Source organism: Amborella trichopoda, chromosome 13 (genome assembly GCF_054954075.1).
Source record: "Amborella trichopoda isolate Santa Cruz 75 chromosome 13, AtrichopodaSantaCruz75HAP2 v2.0, whole genome shotgun sequence".
Taxonomy (NCBI): Eukaryota; Viridiplantae; Streptophyta; class Magnoliopsida; order Amborellales; family Amborellaceae; genus Amborella; species Amborella trichopoda.
Window position 1 is genome coordinate 20,092,410 of NC_142348.1, and position 19,382 is coordinate 20,111,791.

The following is a 19,382-nucleotide window of genomic DNA, read 5'->3' on the forward strand; positions in this document are numbered from 1 at the left end:
GTCTCAGAGAGCCCATATTTTTTGGGATGCACCTTGGACAGGTATGGAGCCTCAATTGCTGGGCCTCATATGTCGAATGGATTGAATTTGAGCTAGGGTTGGGAAGTCTAGTTTTGTTTTACAAATGTCCAAGACTTCATGAAGAAATTTAAACGTGAAATTTTATTTGCTTGGTTGCTCAATCCCCAGTGTTCCAAGCAATCTCTTCCATTTGGATGGGTTTGGATTATTTCTTGACGTATGGAAGAATGTTGATTTGAGGTTTAGGAGGGGTGAGTTTAGAATCCACTGCAGTTGGGGTTGGGGTTGAGTGTGCTAGTTTGTTGAAGTTGATGTAGTAGGCTAGGTTTTTGAGTTCTTACCCCCTTTTGGTGTTTGATTTGGGTCCTTTGATATCCTGCCTCCTGAACGAGTCACGTCGACGATAATCCCAACAACACAATGCGACATCAATGAAGAAGGGGATTCAGCACCATCATCAGTTGCCGGGTCTTCTGCTCCCTTCGATTCCGAGGAAGTCGAGAGAATTGACTAGGGGGAGTGACATATACCGGATGTTTAAAGTAGTGGGATTTGCCTGCAATGCCCTCAAGTATTTAAGATCCTTCTTCTTGATAACAAATGTTTTTCATTTTCCTCTGCTTTGCATGGGTCTAATTTTAGTTGACAAGCCTGTCGAAGAAAATTGTATTGTTTCTGTTTCTGTGTTATTTAAGGTTGTTTATGAGAAATTGTGTCAATAAGTAGATAGTGAGAGAGGCCAGTTTGACTCTTCCTTATAATGTCATTTGTCTTTCTGCACTTTTCACGTTCTACATTTGACAAAAACCAATGTGTCCTAAAAATCAGTTTCAGACCATATAGTGTTGATGTTTGGGCCTTTCCAGTTCAACTAAGCTTCTCCACCCATTTTACCTTCCAATTAAGATATGTTGAATTTTACTTGTTTGGGTAGTTATATCTTTGAACATTATGGATTTCACAAGTTGCAGTTGGCAGTATTCTTCAATCTAGCTTTTGTTGTTAGGGGACTTATCGACTTCCCCCTCTGTCTAAGTCCCCCCCCCTGACTTCCCCCTCTGTCTAAGTCCCCCCCCCCCCCCCTCCCCCCTCCCCCTCCTTTTCTCTGAGTATGATTTTTTACCACCTGATACTTTTGTAGATGACTTGGGTCATGATGCATGATTTATGCTGTTCAACATAATTCGGAAAAATTTTAAGTTTTTAAATATTTAACAATCTGTTTTCAACACATCTGTATGTTGACATAAACGCTTGCTGTCAGGGCCTCGGCCTTATGAAATAGACATCCCTAGAGTTTCAAGACTACCGCTAAGAGATGCCCCTTCAGATTTCTTGTGCTCATTCCTATGGCATGTTTTGTAACAGAGTCCAAGAACTGTCACATCCCATTCTACATGACTGTAATGTTTTGCTGATGTTTTTGCTAAATGTTTTCTATATGTGTGAAATGTGGTTCTCATGATGTGCATTCAGTGATGGCCATGTTTTATGCAGGAACTGTTTACCCAAATTGCCAATTGGAGCTTTACATTGATGCAATTCACGTTAATTTATTTTCATGGATTCTTATTATCCCCCCAATTTCCTTTGCTAATTGTCTTGTTGCGTTGTTTATTCTTATTGCTATTGAATGTTTTTTCTACTCCATTGAAATTTACTTTTGTTTGTGTATTTTTTATCCATGATTTCTTTCTTAGTTGTTGCCTTGATCCTTGTGTGCTCTCTAGAAAATGGAAGGGTTTAAACAACACAAGGGAACTGAACACCAGAATTATGCGGTAAGTAATGGTTTCTGAGATATCATCATGATGTATTTCAACTATTGATTTTCTTGCCTAAATGTTATGTCAAGCTGTTACTGATATGGAGTTATCAAATACTTAATCTCATTAGTCAGAATGCGTAGAGATTATCGTGGATGATGTGAAGTGACTTGAACAGATATGGCTTATAGAAAATTATTCTTGGTACACTTAAAAGCAGTATTTAAAAACACAGACATGGGCTGGGACTTGCGAGGGTCCCGAGCCTGAGCCACCCAGTCCGATTTGGGTGACTACTTAGTCAATCAGTGATATTTAAACAAGGAAATTAGGGGTGGAGGAGAGTCATGGCGAGTCCTATGGTTTTGCCTTCGGACTTGCCAGGGCGTCGACTTGGTGGATCCTGACTGGAGTCTCCAGTTTTTAGACTCTTGTTAAAAGTGCCATCTCTGGATGTGTATGCGAAGGTGCAGGCTTTTGGTTTTATGGCTCGAAAGTAATCAACTGAAGTCACAACCAAGGCTTGCTTACTCTTTAGTGTTTGGAGTTTCTTCTTTGTGGTTTGATGCAACTAAGTTTGTGGTAGTATGATGGGCCAAAAATAAGGAGTTTGATAGTTTTGACGCCATCCAATTTGAGAACCTAATATTCTTATATCATTCCAAGTTAAGTGACATTTTATGTTCTTTAACATCAATCTGTTGTGAATTTCGTGTTTTTTGTTGTTTCATTTATATATGTTACTTGAAGTGCTCTGTTTACAGCTAATGGCACTCATTGTTCATGTTCTGACTGGGCCCCTCTTTACAAATGTGGCCTTCCTTCTCTGATCTCTAGATTCTTAATACTTCAAAAGGTCCGATCATAGTAGAGCTTTACAGGAAAGCAGCGCCCGATACTGTGGATAAATTCGTGGAATTGTGGTGAGTTCAAAGAGATTCGTTTGTGATATTCTCTGTGAAATCTATGTTTGCAAGTTTGATTTATCTATTAATATTTTGACATGGAGCAAGGTCCTTATCCACAAAGTAGATATGGGAACAAAACTAGATCCTGACATATATACATTGTGTTAATATGTAGACTCCCTTCCATGTTTGTCTACGTACAGCCATTACTACCTTTGGGTTAATGCGTCTTAAATGAACAATCTCAGTTTTCTGCAAAATGTAATGGTTCTTCACACCCTTTGATGGTAGTTTTGATTTCTTTTTTTATTTTTAGTTCATTTTTCCCATTGGTGGTGCCTGACTTATCCATGGTTTTGGGCCTACTTAGTACAGGTGTCCAAGCTCTAATATTTCACTTTCATATCTTAGATTTACGGAATAAGGGAAGCATCATGACATAAAATCATGTGAACAGATATTGATGATAATTATTGTACAGCAACTCCGATAAAAAGCTTTTGGGTCCGGTTTTGTAGGGTAGTGGCTTTACGGAATTTCGTAAAGCTGCACCTCGAAACCCCATGGAAACACAAACCATTGTGATGCCTGAAAATCTATTTCGGCCACTGATTGTGGAAGTTTTAGCTCCCAAAAAGATGCAAATGTGAAGATTTGAAATTGATGGTCTAAAAAACATGTTGCAAGATGGACCCTTTCTAGGGTTTGAAATCTATTTTTTTTAAGATCCAATCCTTGAGGTGGAGATGATTGATTTGCAAGTTTTCTGGTGCTTGAACTACATTGTCTGGTATGGCTCTATAAAGCTGTGGCTCTAAGGAATAGTTTCTCAAATTGTTTCGCAGCAACATCATGTCCTTTTGGGTCATAACTTATGTAGTAATCTTGTTAAGCTTATCTTCTATCTTGTATTGCTTCCATTATCTTATTTCTTGATTTCTATAAGGTAGGGGATTTTGTCGGGTGCGGGGATTGGGGAGGAGTGTTAGGACTTTTAAGGGGCCTTGCTAAATTATGAATTACGTAGTTCTGTCACTACAGTTACTTGGAAGCAGCTAGGATCATGTGGATTGTAGGTTCTTGGAATATATATTGTTTATATTTTTTATTTGGCAATGGATGTAGTAGATGCATTGCTAGACTTCTACGGCCTCTTTATCGATCGTTATAAATTATACTCCTAAGGCTTATCAGAGAGAGACCGATGACAAGGGATCTGTATCTCAGGTCAAGTTTACCATATCGAGAATCTTAGTATGATCGCTAGGAGTTGGGTTGTCAGGGGTTATATTGAAGGTTTTCCTGGCGTATGCAATTCAAGGATAATAGGTTCTCTGGTTGCTCTAAAATTGAGGTAAGGTGTTGAGCATGGCCTTGGTATCTAAGTTAAATAGTTTTGGTAAGATTTCAGGGAAGAAGTTCAATGTTGTAAAGATGGAATTTATTTATGTTTGAGATTTGAATGGGACAGAGATGGGAGGCGACTTGGGTCATGGTTCATAACTCGTTGAGTACATCATTGACTTGTCTGACTTAAACTGACTTGTCGATTGGTAGACTCTCCCTAGAAATTTCAGATCCATTTTCTCTCTCATCCCTGCACCTCAACCTTCATCATAGAGAGAGTAATCATTTCTCTCATCTAAGAAGCATGATTGTGTATTCTTTTGTCGATTTTAAGGAAACCCAGGAAATTGATTGCAAACAGCAAGTAGTAGTAGTCCAGGAGTGAAATTCTTGTTTTGGAGAGAAAAATTTGGTTCTTTAGGGTCATGACCTTTTTGACTTAAAGACCAGAGAAAATTTTTAGAAAGCCACCATAAAAAATTGTAATGGGGAAGAAAGAGGTTTGGGTGCTTCAGTGAGAATGCCCCTTCTACTCTCTTCTCCAGAAATTTTATCACTGTATCTTTTTCAGCCACCAAAAAGCTCTAAACTCCTTCATTTTCATGGCGTCCTGGCTCAAAATCCCATGTCTTCGAAAAACTTCTGCTACATTTGACATAAACTTGTGAGAAAACTGTTTTGGAAGAGAGAGAGAGAGAGAGTGAGATGGGGGAAGTAAAATGTGTGAGAGAAGAACAAGATGGAAATCGGGGCTTCAGGTTGCTCATTCTTGGATTGCAGGTGCAATTGGTGTATGATGGATGCTACGGATCTTAGGGGGTGCTTAGTGAGAAGTGCATCCCTTTGCCTCCAAATACTCCCTTAATTAATGTGATTCATCGACATCAAATTCACTTCGGAAAGTAAAATCATAGTTAGCAATTCTCCGATTAAAATATGATATTTTAAAAAAAAAAAAACTCCAATGTTTTGAAATCCGTTAAGAACTTCAAGTTTTTCAGAAGATCTTAAAAAAAAAAGCACTTTATTTTAATGGAATTGATATAATTCCATATTTTATCTTTTTCAAAAGTACTTTTAAAAAAACTTATTCCCTATAACTTTATATTTATTCGTTTATTTAATATCATTGAATTTTGGTTTAGAGATAAGCACATTAAAAGTGGGAGTAAATTAAAAATCATGATTTAACATAAAATTCCATAGAAATTTTCACCAATGTGTTCCTTTAAAAATTCCATAGAAATTTTCACCAATGTGTTCCTTTAAAAAAATTGTTCTAAAAAAAATACAAGCAATCCATTCCCCAAAGAAATAATTTATCAAAACAGTCATATATCTCAAGATTATAGAATTCGAGGAAGAGAAACCCAATGAGAATTTTTTTCCCTCTAAACCCAGTGTGTCATTATATAGAGCAAGATACAGATTCAGTGAAAACTAAAATATATAGGCAGCTAGGAGTTCAGAGTGAGATTCAAATATTGGGATTTTCTTAAAAAATTTGTTGCTTTCATATTGTAGAAATTTGATTAAAATTGGTCCCCCAAGGAAGGGTCTGCGATACCTCCTAAATATTGGGTTACATTTAATGACATCCCTCTTCATGCTTGGTCTTCAGTCATCTTCAGGAAAGTAGCCCAAGCGTGTGGCCAACTGATCTCCATTAGCTGGAAATCATTGGAGGTCCTTCCCATGGGGTCGATAGTGTTGATCGAGACCATTAATCCTTCCCTCATTCCTCCTACGATCTGGATCAAGGTATATGATTCCTTCTTTCTTATTACTGTTAGATGGTCCTTGCTTCGTGGAAGAGCCCTACAACTAACAAGAAGGCCTTGTCGGAACAGTGGATTAAGGTCACCGGGAAATCCAGGTCCCGGTCATCTTTACCGAAGCCTCCAAGAGAACTACGCATGTTTCTCAAGCAATACACGTGTCGCTAGACGGAGAAAACAACACATGGGCACAAATAGGTGTACCACTACTTTCAACTCCATCTGTGGATACACCTATACAGGATCTTGATACACCTATCAGTGTTGCCTCTTAAGGATGGTCCAATGATCCCGGTATTATCTTCGCCTTCAATATCTCCCAATCTAACTACTAAGACCCCCCGGTCCGCCCCCCTTCCCTGCACAGTCCTCTTGCCCTCCTCCACCGTTTGGTTTGCCCCTGTGCCTCCTTGCTTCCTTCCCGCTTCGATTTCCTCAACCAGGTTCTGAAGGCCTACGCCCGTTTGGCCTTTCTTCCCAGGTCTCAGAGAACTTGCAGGAGGTTTCATCGTCCAAAGAGGAGTTATTTAGACAAGGCAGCCACATTGAGAACAACCCAGATCTCATCAAAGAAAAGGTTAAGTACTTCTTCAGACATACGGGATTTCAAATGGAGGACTCAGACCATCAGCTTCTCATTTTCTTGATTCTATCACAGGGGATAGGTTGCAGCGGAGGAAAAAAGGTTATAGAGAGCTACTTAACCTCTTTTCCTCTATTAACCCTGGACAATTCTACCCCTCGGATTTGTCCACTGAGTCCTCCTTGTCCATTCGAAGCTCCTTGGCCAGGAGGTCCTCTAGATTGGCTGCAACAACCTCCTTTTCTATTCTAAGATGATTATCATATCATGGAATATTAGGGGTCTTGGACATGCCTCTAAATAGAAAGCCGTTTTAGACCTCTGTGCTAAGTTCAAACCTTCCATATTGGTGCTCTTAGAAACCAAAAGACCGAAGCCTGACCTACTCTCTGTCAGAAATGTTTGGGGTAGATCCCCTTGTCAATGGATCTCTCGCCCAGCTTCAAGGGCATCTGGAGGAATATGGGTAGTTTGGAACCCTACTGAACACTCTCGAATCTCCAATCTTATCGGTGATTTCATGGTCACCGTCCTCCTGTCCCGGAACTCAAACAACCTAGAATGGAAGTTCACTACTGTTTATGGTCCTAACCGGTCTTCTTTGAGACCTAGAATATGGGAAGAACTTGAAGACATATTACCTCATCCCATTTGGTGCTTGGGTGGAGACTTCAATGTTACCAGATGGTCCTTCGAAAGAAACTCCTCGAATACTATTTCCAAGATCATGATAGAGTTCTCAGATCTCATATCCAAACACGAGCTGATTGAGATCCCTCACCTTGGGAATCAATTCATGTGGTCGGATCATGAGGCCCAACACACTCTATCTAAATTGGAACGCTTTCTGGTCTCTCCCTCTTGGGAAGAAACCTTACCAGTGTCGCATGCCTTAACTCTCCCAAAACCCACCTCAGACCACTGCCCAATTTTATCTAACACCCAGCCTGTCCCTAGGGGACGCAAACCTTTCCGGTTTGAACTAGCGTGGATTCAGGAGGAGGACCTTGCCTCCCTCATCCCTTTATGGTGGCAATCATCCTCTAACCAAGTCACAGGAAGGGTTGGGTTCAAACTACAAAAAAAACTACAGATCCTGAAGTCGTCTCTTAAATCTTGGAGCTCCTCACTACAAGGAAACTTCACAACCTCCAAAAAAACACAATTGGATATCATACAGGACCTTGATAGGTTAGAGGAGTCCAGACCCCTCTCACCTGCAGAGGCCGACCTCCAACAATCAGCTAAACTGAAGTACCTTTCCACACTCAAAAAGGAAGAGCTTTACTGGTATCAAAGGTTCAAAGTCTCTTGGCTTAAGTCAAGGGACCTAAATACCAAGTTCTTCCATAGAGTTGCGAATAGCAGACACTGAGCTAACTTGATTCAGACCATCAAAGTGGGCGAATCGGTGATAGATTCTGCTCCAGCAATTGAAGAAGCCATCGTTTCCCACTTGAAGAACCTTTACTCAGCTCAAAACCTACCTAGACCCACCATGGGAGACCTAGTATTCAAAACCGTGCCCACCCATAGAGCAGACTGGCTAGAACGACCTTTTTCCGAGGAAGAATTGAGAAGGCGGTGAATGACCTGACCTCTGATTAGGCACCTGGTCCAGACAGTTTCCCCATGGCTTTCTTCAAAACATTCTGGACCACCTTTAAGGAAGATTTCAATCTGTTCTTCTAGGAATTCTATAGGCATGGAAAACTAAATAAAGCCTTGAATGCAGCCTTCTTAGTGATGGTGCCAAAGTTAGAAGGAGCCCAAGACATTAAAGACTTTCGTCCTATCAGCGTCCTCAATTTCTTTTACAAGATCCTTTTAAAAGTCTTGGCTTCCAGGATCGAAAAGGTCCTCAATTTGGTCATATCCCCATCTCAGTCAGCGTTCATTAAGAATAGACAAATACTGGATGGAGTCCTCGTAGCTCACAAATGCATTCACTCTCGCTTTAGACAAAAAAGCCAGGGCTCATCTTCAAAATTGACTGGGAGAAGGCGTATGACCACATCGATTGGACAATCCTAGAACAAACCCTATCCAGAATGGGATTCGGCGAGAGATGGAGAATGTGGATAAGAGGTTGCTACTCTAGTCCTTATTTCTTCATCTTAGTTAACGGTTCTCTTAAGGGATTCTTCCCTTCGTCCAGGGGTCTAAGACAATCTCCCCTTTCCTTTTCACGATAGTGGGAGAGGTCTTCAGCGATCTTCCAGGCTGGTTTACTTTTTGGATTCAAAACAAGTACAACCGGCCCAAGTGTGTCACACTTACAATATGCAGATGACACCTTGGCATTCCTTGATGCAAATAAGATCGAAGTTCAGAACCTAAAAGTATTCCTTGCTTGTTTTGAGTTGGCCACCGGCTTTAAGGTCAATATGGCGCGAAATCTAAAATGCTTGGAGTTGGTCTTAATCCCTCCCTAACCAGGAACTTTATCACAGATTAGGAGTGTGCAGTGGAAGAAATCTCAACCTTCTACTTAGGGCTTCCCCTCGGCCTTGGAAAACCCAAAAAGCAGCTGTGGGCCCACGTCATTGATAAAATAGACAGAAGACTGGCAGGATGGAAAGGGCGGTATCTGTCTATGGCTGGCAGAAGTACTCTCATCAAAGCTTCCCTTGCCAATACCCCTATTTACTTCATGTCGCTCTTTCAAATTCCAGCTTCAGTTTCTAAAAGGATACAACAACTTATGAGGAATTTCCTATGGTCGGGCTCAGCAGAAACGAAGAAATTCCACTTAGTATCTTGGAACAAGATTTGTACACACAAGAAGAAGGAAGGTTTGGGGATAAGAGACCTAAGGAATCAGAATTGGGCACTTTTGGGGAAATGGTGGAGGTTAGCAAATCATGAGAACCAACTTTGGATGCAGGTGATAAGAAGCAAATATTATATCTCCTCACAAAGGTGGCTGCCAAAGACCAACTACTTTTCCACAGGATCAGGTATCTGGAAAACTCTGGTATCCCTCCTCCCCCGGTTTAGATCTAATATTTGCTTTCATGCAAGAGGAGGAAATAGAGTGAGATTTTGGGAGGATTTGTGGATTGACTGTTCATCCCTAAAAGATAGATTCCCCCTCCTTTATTCGATCTCCAACTGTAAAGAGTCAATGATAGTGAACGAAATGACTCTCTCTGGCAACAGTAGGGATTGGAACCCATCTTTTAGAAGGTCTCTGTCTGATGAAGAACTTCTTCAATTTTCTACACTCAGCTCTGAACTCCATGGAGTTTTCTTATCACTGTCAGGGATGGACTCCATGATTTGGACCCCATCAGCCTCAAGGAGGTTCACAGTAGCCTCCTTCTATAGGGTCTTGGTAGATGGGACAAACATAGTTGACTTATCAAATAGAGTGTGGGACTCTATAGCCCCACCAAGGACTCAACTCTTTCAGTGGTTAGCGACTCTAGGTAGGCCCCTAACCATAGACAACCTTCAGAAAAGAGGATTTCAATTTCCTAACAGATGTATAATGTGCCTTAAAGAAGAAGAAACAATATCACATATGTTATTACACTGCGACTTCACATACTCAATTTGGAGTCAACTTATTCAATTATTTAGTCTCTCGTGGGTTCTTCCACCTTCAATCCAAGCTTTGTTAGCATAGACCTATGAGGACAGGTTTAGGAAATCGGGGAAAATTCTATGGAAAGCCTCTGTCGCTGCTGCCCTTTGGCACATATTGGGGGAAAGAACTCTAGGATCTTTCGAGGAGTTAAGAATACTTTCCAGACCACGTTCCAAAAATAACGTCCTCTGTTATTTTTTGGGCATCCCACCATAAACTATTTGTGGGTATCTCTACCTATTCCTTTATGTGTGAATGGGAAAATCTCCTTAACCTCAGTCATCGCAGGAGTCAAAGCACCCCTCGATGGACTCCTCCTTCAGAGGATCAAATAAAGCTCAACTTTGATGGGAGCTCTTTGGGAAACTCAGGTCCGGCAGGCGTAGGGGGGGTGTATAGAAATCATCAAGGACGAATCCTTCTCACCTATTCAGAATACATAGGAATTAAGGACTCACAGACAACCGAAGCCAAAGCCCTTCTAATTGGAATCAAGTATTTTAACCACCCTTGGGGAAGAATACTATAGATTGAAGGAGATGCCAACAACATTAGTAACTGGGGTTCTGGGATAAGCGATCCACCTTGGTATTTGACACATATTTTTGATGAAATTGAACACTTATGCAGGGACTTGGAAGTCACTTGGAAGCACACCCAAAGAACCGCAAATGCAACCGCAGATGCACTGGCTAAAGAAGCTGCCCGGCAACATACCTAAATGGAAGCAGTTAGTATGGGTGAAAGGGCAAAACTATAAGCCCCCACTCAGTTTTCTTTTGTCCAATTTGTAATAGTCTGTGTAAAGGGCAAATACTATAAGCCCTTCTTTGTTGTCCTTTGTCCGCTTTTGTAACTGAGATTCTATGCTTTCCTTTTGTCCGCTTTTGTAACTGGGCATTTCTATCAGCCCCTCTCAGTGGTTGTATCTATCTCGTCTGGTCCTCCACTCATGGACCATGACACAGTTGACGTTCATGCGTGGTGGACCTCACTGTACCGATGTAACTCCTTTTATTTAATGTTAAGTAAACTTCTATAAAAAAAAAAAATATTTCAGTATACCATTTTTGATGGACCACTATTTTACATTGTTCAGTTTTTGTGTTTTAGCTAACTGCAATCCTATACTGAAGGACTTTTATCGTTTTCTGTTCAAAAAGATAATCTTAGTTCTTCTTATTTTCTAATATAGTTTTTGTGTTTAATATTATTGTTGTTGTTGTTTCATTGTATGCTCCCTAGAAATCTATAGGTGTTTATTTGTTGTAGTAAGCATTTTCATTGTATTTATTGAAAGTTTTAGACCAAAAATTGTCAAGTATTACCCAATGATGCTAGGTAAGGACAAAAAGTTATCGTTCAATCTTCAATGGCTTTAATGCATCCATACAATAACTGCATATCATAATACTATTTTGTGTCATCTTTACATAGCCGGTTTTTTCACTCCGTCTTTTCGCGCCAAATCCGAAATATTTTATATCTTACCTAATTTGGGTGATCTGTATTTTTGATCTGATTTTTTGCCTCAAACTTTTTGGAATAAAACTGATTTATTACCGATATTTTGGTTTACCGATATATTATTATTCCCCAACTTGCTTACAAAATATAGTTAAAAATCTGTCTTTGTGTTTGTGTCTGTGGATGCATGTTGGGCTGTCATGTTTGGGTTGTTGTGTTGGGTGGACTAGTTTACTTTATTAGTCAAGTTTGTAAGCTTTAGAACTCTTTCTTGGTGGGTGTTTCAAACCTTCTGAAATCCTTCCACATGTGTGTTAGTCTGCATGGAGGCATCTACTAGACGTAGTGCTAGAGGGCCTTTGATGATGTTTGATCTCTGGAAGATCAACATTCTGTCCTTGTTTAAGGTTCACTTTAACTTTGTTAGATCTAGGCTAACCAAAATATGTTGCATTTCAGATTCCAAAAGGACTTAGTTGGGAGTTTGTTGAAGTCCAATTTGCTTTCCTTTGGACTTTGGAGTGGTGGTGCCTAATGAAATAGCTTTAAATAGAGTATGTGTTTCAACATGTGAGGGTATGGTGTTTCTTTGGGTATAATAGAAGCAATTCTTGTTAAAGGCTGCATGGAAGATTTGCCATTTTACATTCTTCCTTTCATGTTTATTTGCAGTTTTTTGTGCCATATATATTTACAACTATGCTTCTCCAACGTGTCATCTTCTTGCTAGTTGTTGGGCTTTACAGAGATGGCCATCTGTTTTAGTGAAGTAGGTTAGCTGGCCCAACCACACGGTATTTGAGGACAATTGGAAGGTATACAAAAAGCAAGTTTGTATTCACAAGATTTGTACGTACCCATGGAAGATTGCATGTGCAAATTATTACCGCGTGGTGTAAGAGGGTTACATCTCAGTTACTGGCATGATAACTCTGCCATGCTTCTAGAGTTTGGAGAGTTGTATGATGTGAATTTGTGCACAAGCAAGTCGCAAAATGTTCTTCATGTATATGATTCTTATTAATTGTAGTTGGGCTATAATTTTTAGTATTTTAAAAGCTTCTTCTGAACTACACGAAAATTTGAGATTCAAATTATCTATGAGAATGTTTGAGGATATGGCCTTTGATAGGGCAGAATGGCGGACCATGATTCATGTAGCTGACCCAAAATAATTGGGAAAAGGCTCTAGTGATGATGATGATGATGATGATGATGATGATGATGATGACAACGATAATTATTTGTGAGAATGTCTACCTGTTGCTCCATGAATTACAAATGCTGAGTATTTTGGATCGGTCATGGTGCTTCCTCAGGGATGTTGTGGTCCTTGTGTGTGTTCATGCATGCTTGCTAATATGCTCATTTTTGGAGTTGGAGTTATAATTTGGGTGTTTGAAACCTTTGATATTACGTATTTCACAAGTGAGGTAGAATGCAATTTATACTGGTAATTAGATATAAAAATCCACAAGTTATTTGCCTTTCTATGTTGATCATGCGAGCCTTAGTTTGCTTCTCTTGTGGTTACCAGCATTTTCTGCTTTGAGGTAAATAAATTCTGCTACGTTGTTTACTCATAGAGTGACTTATTCCTAAATCTTATTGAAACTTATATGGAGCTTCTGTTCCAGTCAGAGGGGTTACTTCAAAGGTTTGCTTTTTCACCGAGTGATAAAACACTATGTTATTCAAGGAGGGGACCCAAAGGAGGTTGGATCTGCTGAGGAATGGACTTTTAGTGGTAAATCCCACAGTCAGCTTGCTATCAGGTTTGTTAGCTAGATTTTCTCCAACTTATTCCTATTCCTACAATCTTCACTTGAGGGTATGAATCAAAAGTAATAAAAGTCTCTATTGTTAAAGATATAATTCTTTGTACCATTTGTTTCTGGGATCTTCCTTTCCTGGATATAATGGCTCATGTCATTTTATTTTTCTGACATGTCCAGTCCAAAGCATGAGGCATTTATGATTGGAACTTCAAAGCCCAAACAAGACAATACAGGATTTGAGATTTTCATAACAACTGCACCCATTCCAGATTTGAATGATAAGATTACTGTGTTTGGAAGGGTAATCAAAGGGGAAGATGTTGTTCAGGTATTCCAAGTTGGTTGTGTCCCTCCTAATTTATTATAGTAATTTGTGCAGTGTTATGTTTCCACTTTGAAGTTCTTGGTGAGAATGTCATATTGGATTTTTTTTTCTCGACTATTTTGGACTGCACTATATCCAAATGTTTATATGTTCTTTCTTTTATTAAAAAAAAAAAGAAAGTTTTAATGTGACTCTGGGCCTAATATTTCATTAATTACATAAAGTTCTGAATAAATGGTAATAGTTGCAAGCCATAACTTTGTCAATCTGAGTCAATGTATATCTAATTTCTGAATTCTTGGCTGAAGGATTGAAGCATTTGAAGGTTCTTAAAATTTCACTGTTGCACACCTTTTCAAAAAAAAAGAAAAAAAAAAAAAGGAAAAGGAAAAAATATAAGTGTTCCAATAATGGAGATCTTCCTAAAAAATTTGATTTGTGACCAAATTTCCTTATAAATATAAAGTGATGTGAGTATAGTTTATGGCTTGTTCTGTTCAATTAGTGAATCCCCTAATGGTCCTGTTCATGGAATTCAGATTGATAGTTTTAAATTTGTAGTTTTGTCTTATCTATCAGTGTTTGAGCTTGTCTTCTTCCCTAATCCATTAACAATAATACTCTCATTTCTTTTGGTATCCAGCATGTATAAATGTATTGGAGCTTGGTAGGTGCCTGAACCAACTCAAATCCATGAATCGAGTTGTAAACATATATTTTGATGCATTGGTTGTTAGGTGCCTGATGCCATAGGCCTGTTATATCCTATACCATTCACTAAGTGATCTCAATAGAGGTGATCTCTGTCACTAATATGAAGTATGAGATATGTTCAAGTATTAGAAACACCTGCTTGTGTTGTAATACATATTTAGGACATAAAGAATAAAATAATTTCCTTAATTACTCTTGAACCTTGGCATAGTGAACAGATGTACACTTAAACATGTACACATTTTGGATTTGACATTTTATACTTCCGTCAATTTACATGTTCAAATCATCCCCAGACCTTGTGGTTTGTTGTGATATGGTGACAGGCCAAGTCATGCACCACAATTGAAAGATCCTGTGGTAAAATGCTTCCCTTAAAACCATAGTGCATAGTGCATATCAGACAGATTGCGCCACTGGAAAATAAGTACTTTATTGCGATATTGCTGATTGTATGCCTTGTCGAATGAAGACTTTTCTATTTAGATAAAGCAGTAGTCAGCATACAATTGACTAGTTGTTGTTCTCCTATAATCCATGCCCTTAGGTTATTTTTGTTTCTCTGACATCATAGGCCTTTAAACTAGAAAATTAGTGTCAAAAGTATTCAAAGAACCCAATAAGCTCTTGAGCTTTACCTGAAAGACAATTTCCTCGTGGGTTGTCAACAAAATAAAATCTTTTGAATGCTAAATCACCAATAAATGCTCTCTTTCTCCCATAATCATAAACAGCAACAAAATGGCTAAAGTTATATAGAAAAACATGAAAGATGAAAATCAGAAAACCAAAACGATTGTTGTTAAAAAACTCATTAATGTTGATTCTATGTGTTTGGGCTGACAAGTACTTTTGGGGAGTGAAAAAATGGTAAAACATTTCCTATTCCCCTAAAATTGTGCAAAACATGCCCGATATCAATAAAATGGTTTGAAATTTATTGAGGCTTTGAGAGGCCTGAAATTGCATGGACTCGGGAAATCTATGACTAGGCAAGTCATGCAAGGGATCAGCCTTTGCCTACTAGGGCCCAATGAGTCCCACATTGACTTGCTCAAATCCCTCATATATTGCGTTTCAAAGGCCAATCAGATATGGATAGGTCAACAGAAGTCACCTCGAGTGTCTCCCAAGTAGGGTCTCAACTTGTCAAGCCTGGAGTTAAGTCTCTTAGGTATCTTTATCCTGCACCATAATATTGTGAACTATATATATAATATATGAACTCTTTAGTTTGATTCATATATTACGTATATTTAATTTAATATCATGTGTTGATGATGTTGTCAGTCAGTATTGCTCGTAAGTGATGAGTATAATTGTAATTTTGATGTGCAGCATTTTGAGTGCAGTGCTATAATTTTATAATGGTAAAGGAGTGTAGATGTAAGCCAGCCGCAACTAGTTGGGAAAAAGCTCTGATGATATGATGATGAAAGGAGTGTAGATTTAATATATTATGGGGATGACATAGGATCTGCTTAAGGAACTTACAACTTTGGCCACAGCTTATGCAGGCGAATCCATGAAGGGTCATCATTGAGTAACTTTTTGTAATGGTTACTGATGGAGTATCATATCCTAATGTTCTAATATATAAGGTGAAACAAATCGATCGTACCAACAATCTAAAATGGTGTGGAATGACTTGCAGCCCATTTCTCTCTCTCTCTCTCTCTCTCCAAATCTCATTTTTCATTTGGTATCAGTGCGGATCACAGATCTTCTCAGTACAATCAAGTTACCCATAATCTCTTCACTTTCACTCATATTTCTACTTCATCAAAACCCTAACTGATCCAGTCATTTTCTTCCTTGTTATTTTCTGTCCACCTAAACCCTTACTTGAAAACCTTAATCGATCTTCTTCATGTTCTTCAAAACCCTGAATGACAATGCTTCTCTTCTCTCTAACCCTAAATCGAAAATTCTAATGCATTACTAGGAACTAGGAACTCAAAAAGGCGTTCCTAGGAACTCAAAAGCACCATACCTCGTTACGCAAGTCGTCTTGTGCTCAGCCCGATCTGCAACTGGTAGTAGCCCGACCTTAGATCTAACTTAGTTTCATGTTCTTTCTCCTTATCAAATCTTATTCCATGTCTTTTCTCCTCCCTTTAAAACTGATTATTTTTTCCTCTAGTTCCTTTCTCTTATTCTTCATCTAATTTGCTCTCATAAGTCCTAACTTCAACTCTTGTTTTTCTGATTCTGATTCTTTTCTTAACCCTCGTTTGATTCTCTACCTTACATTTTTCATCTAATTCTTTTATGCTTAATCTCTCTCTTATCCTCTTTTCTTGATTTCTTCTATAAAAAAAGGGGCAGCTCCATTAGCTCTCCAAAATCCATTTCTTAAAAACAGAAGATCCCTTTAATCGATTACACAAAGAAAAGGGGCCTGAAAATTCACCGCAAAAAAAAGGGAAAAGATAATCTGTCCCCATTTAATGGCCCTTCCCCTCAATTCTTCATTTCTTCCCCAACTTGTTTCTATGAAAGGTTGACCTCGATGAATTTCCTCACATGGAATCATCAAATCTTGTATTTCATTTGAAATCATGGCCTTGTGGGTCACTTAGATGGATCTGATCCTATGCTGATTAAACAAATTCATAGAAAAGAAAAAGACGCTTGAAGAGCTTCATTAAAATCCATCGACTGTCTCAAATGTTAGCTGTCAGTGATCATTTTTACAGCAGGTCCAAACCATAATAATAGGCCATTGCTTACTTATAGAAGACGGCACAAACATGCAGTAGTTGATATGGGTATTAATTGCCTTCCTAGAATGAAAGGACATGTTTGGGGGTTCAAACTGAAAAAATGCGACCTTCAAAAATATGCAATAGCCCAATGATGTAGGAAGACAACCCATTCTAACTAGAGACGGTGTAACATGTAATGATCAAGCAGTGAACTCCAATGCCCATGATCAAGTTATCCCAGCCAGAAGATCCAAATCAAACACCCAGTTGAAAAATGGGTATGAAGCATTGTGCCGTCAACATCAAATGTCTATGGCAGAGATACAAAAATATCTGGAACCCCTGGTTACTTAGTGGCAAGAAACATTACAGGTAGGTAGAAGCTATGAATGAAGAAAGATGCATGGGAGAAAGTGGATAGACCAATTGGTAGTAATGTGGTTGGTTGCAAATGGGTGGTTAAAGTGAAGCACAAAGCAAATGGAAGTATTGAATGGTTTAAAGCTTCTTCTGTAGCAAAAGCATATACACATGAGCGTGGATAAGTATGTTGAGACCTTTAGTCATGTAGTCAAAATGGGGACAAGTACACTCTTTGTTTTCCTTGCTGTCACACATGGTTGGTCATTATATGAAGTAGTTGTGAAGAATGCATTCCTAAATGATGACTTGAAGGAAGAAGTGTGTATGGAGCAGCTGCCCAATTATAGCGAGGGAGATCTGCAGTTGAAGGTTCTAGGCTAAAACAAGCAATATATGGGCTGATATCAAGGGCATGATTTAAAAAGGTTTTCAAACGAGATCAGGTCTTGTGGTTTTCAAAGAAGACAAATTGATTACTCACTTGTCATTATAACTTAGTCACCAGGGTCTCCCAAGTTGGTGGTCGTCCTGTCGATCCCACACTCTAGGGGGTTGTACTTGGGCTGATTTTGCTCCCATATGGGGGAACATGATCTAAATTCCTTAGGGATCAGTTGATATAAATCACCCATGTTAGATTGATCTTTTGTGAGGACAAGTCCTAAATGCATATCCATTAAAAAATGAAAGGAATTATATTGCAAAAACATATCCTATATATTTCTCAAAGAGAAAAAAAAAACTTTTACCAGATGGGCCTTGGACCTTTAGAATTTAGGATGCGATCCCAAAAGTTGGAATCCAGCTTCCCAACAAGTTGAGATCGAGATATTGGTATACACCATAGTTACCGGAGTCTCTCCACTGACCTCACGTTTCCGGTTCCGAAACCCGATTCCATGTTTCCGTTAAGGAATCTCAACGGAAATTGTTTTTCGAACTAAGGAAACTCGATTCCTTAATTTTGGAATCTCGATTTGACACATCTGAGAAACCATTTTTCGGAACCAAAGAAACTCGATTCCTTAATTTCAGAATCTCGATTCAACACATCTTTAGAAACCATATATCGTAACCAAGGAAGCTCGATTCTTTAATTTCAGAATCTCGATCCAACACATCTTTAGAAACTTGAACCCATTCATTGTGGGTAGACGTTCCTAAATATATCGAATCTGGATTCCAGCGTGGATTAAATCTTGATTCCACGTCAATTGGAGTAGAAATCTTCCTTCGAATGCTTCTAGTGGTTGCAGGGTGTCATTATTTTACTTGTGCCACCTTGGATGACCTTTACTTTAAATTTAAAATATAATTGGTAAATGCAAAACATACAATCAAAAGTGAAACCATGGCATAAACAAAATCCTATTTTGTATTTATAATAATGAATTTTAAATGACAATTTAGAAATACTTGTCTTTTGTATATAATGATAGTAAGTTCAATAGTTGACACAATCTCTTTAAAATTTGGGTAACCTTCTAATAAAAGACATCCAATATAGATTCTAAAGTTGATGAGGCTCAAGATGTGCTTGTGGCTTCCTTCTCCATAAAAATGAAATCTTGATTCCTGGTAGGGGTCGTCAAACGCATTCCACATTTCATATTATTGTAAATCTCTATCTCAAACTAGCATGGATCTTTGATCCATGTCCTTCATAAACTTGATTCCAAATATGCTAGAATCTTGATTCGAACAACAACATATCTATGGTCTACAAATGTCAGAAAGTTGATTCGATCGATGTCAAAAACTCGATTCCGCATATGAATGAATCTTGACTCCTGGGGTATCGATTCTAGGGGGATGGGAATCTTGATTCCAAGGAGGATGAAATCTCGATATCATATGTGGAAGAAACTTGGATCTATTTTGATCGAAACACGATTTTCAAAAACTAGGAATCTTGTTTCCCACGATTCTTATTGTACGGACAACGATTCCTAAGACATGAATCTTCTAGCCAGCCACGATTCAGCAATTCCAGTTCCTAAAATGATTCGGTTTCCTAGGCATTTCCAACAAC

The 19,382-nt window shown here is 38.7% G+C and overlaps 1 protein-coding gene and 1 long non-coding RNA gene across 26 annotated transcripts in view; both read left to right on the forward strand.

The window, feature by feature from the left end:
• Positions 1 to 19,382, forward strand: part of LOC18433839 (peptidyl-prolyl cis-trans isomerase CYP21-4) — a 44,157-nt gene that overhangs the window by 10,530 nt on the left and 14,245 nt on the right. For 18 of the 25 annotated variants that reach the window (XM_088855288.1, XM_088855294.1, XM_088855289.1 and 15 more), the window contains 4 exons: positions 1,752 to 1,802; positions 2,625 to 2,710; positions 13,100 to 13,237; positions 13,418 to 13,568. In XM_088855288.1, coding sequence (XP_088711414.1) covers positions 1,752 to 1,802; positions 2,625 to 2,710; positions 13,100 to 13,237; positions 13,418 to 13,568 — 426 coding nt within the window. The remainder of the gene's footprint in view (positions 1 to 1,751; positions 1,803 to 2,624; positions 2,711 to 13,099; positions 13,238 to 13,417; positions 13,569 to 19,382) is intronic. The other 7 variants (XM_088855300.1, XM_088855301.1, XM_088855302.1 and 4 more) reach the window with 1 other exon arrangement.
• On the forward strand, positions 3,923 to 11,047 carry LOC148779068 (uncharacterized). Its single transcript, XR_016047192.1, has 2 exons — positions 3,923 to 4,049; positions 10,626 to 11,047. It is a non-coding gene; the product is annotated as an uncharacterized LOC148779068 (long non-coding RNA).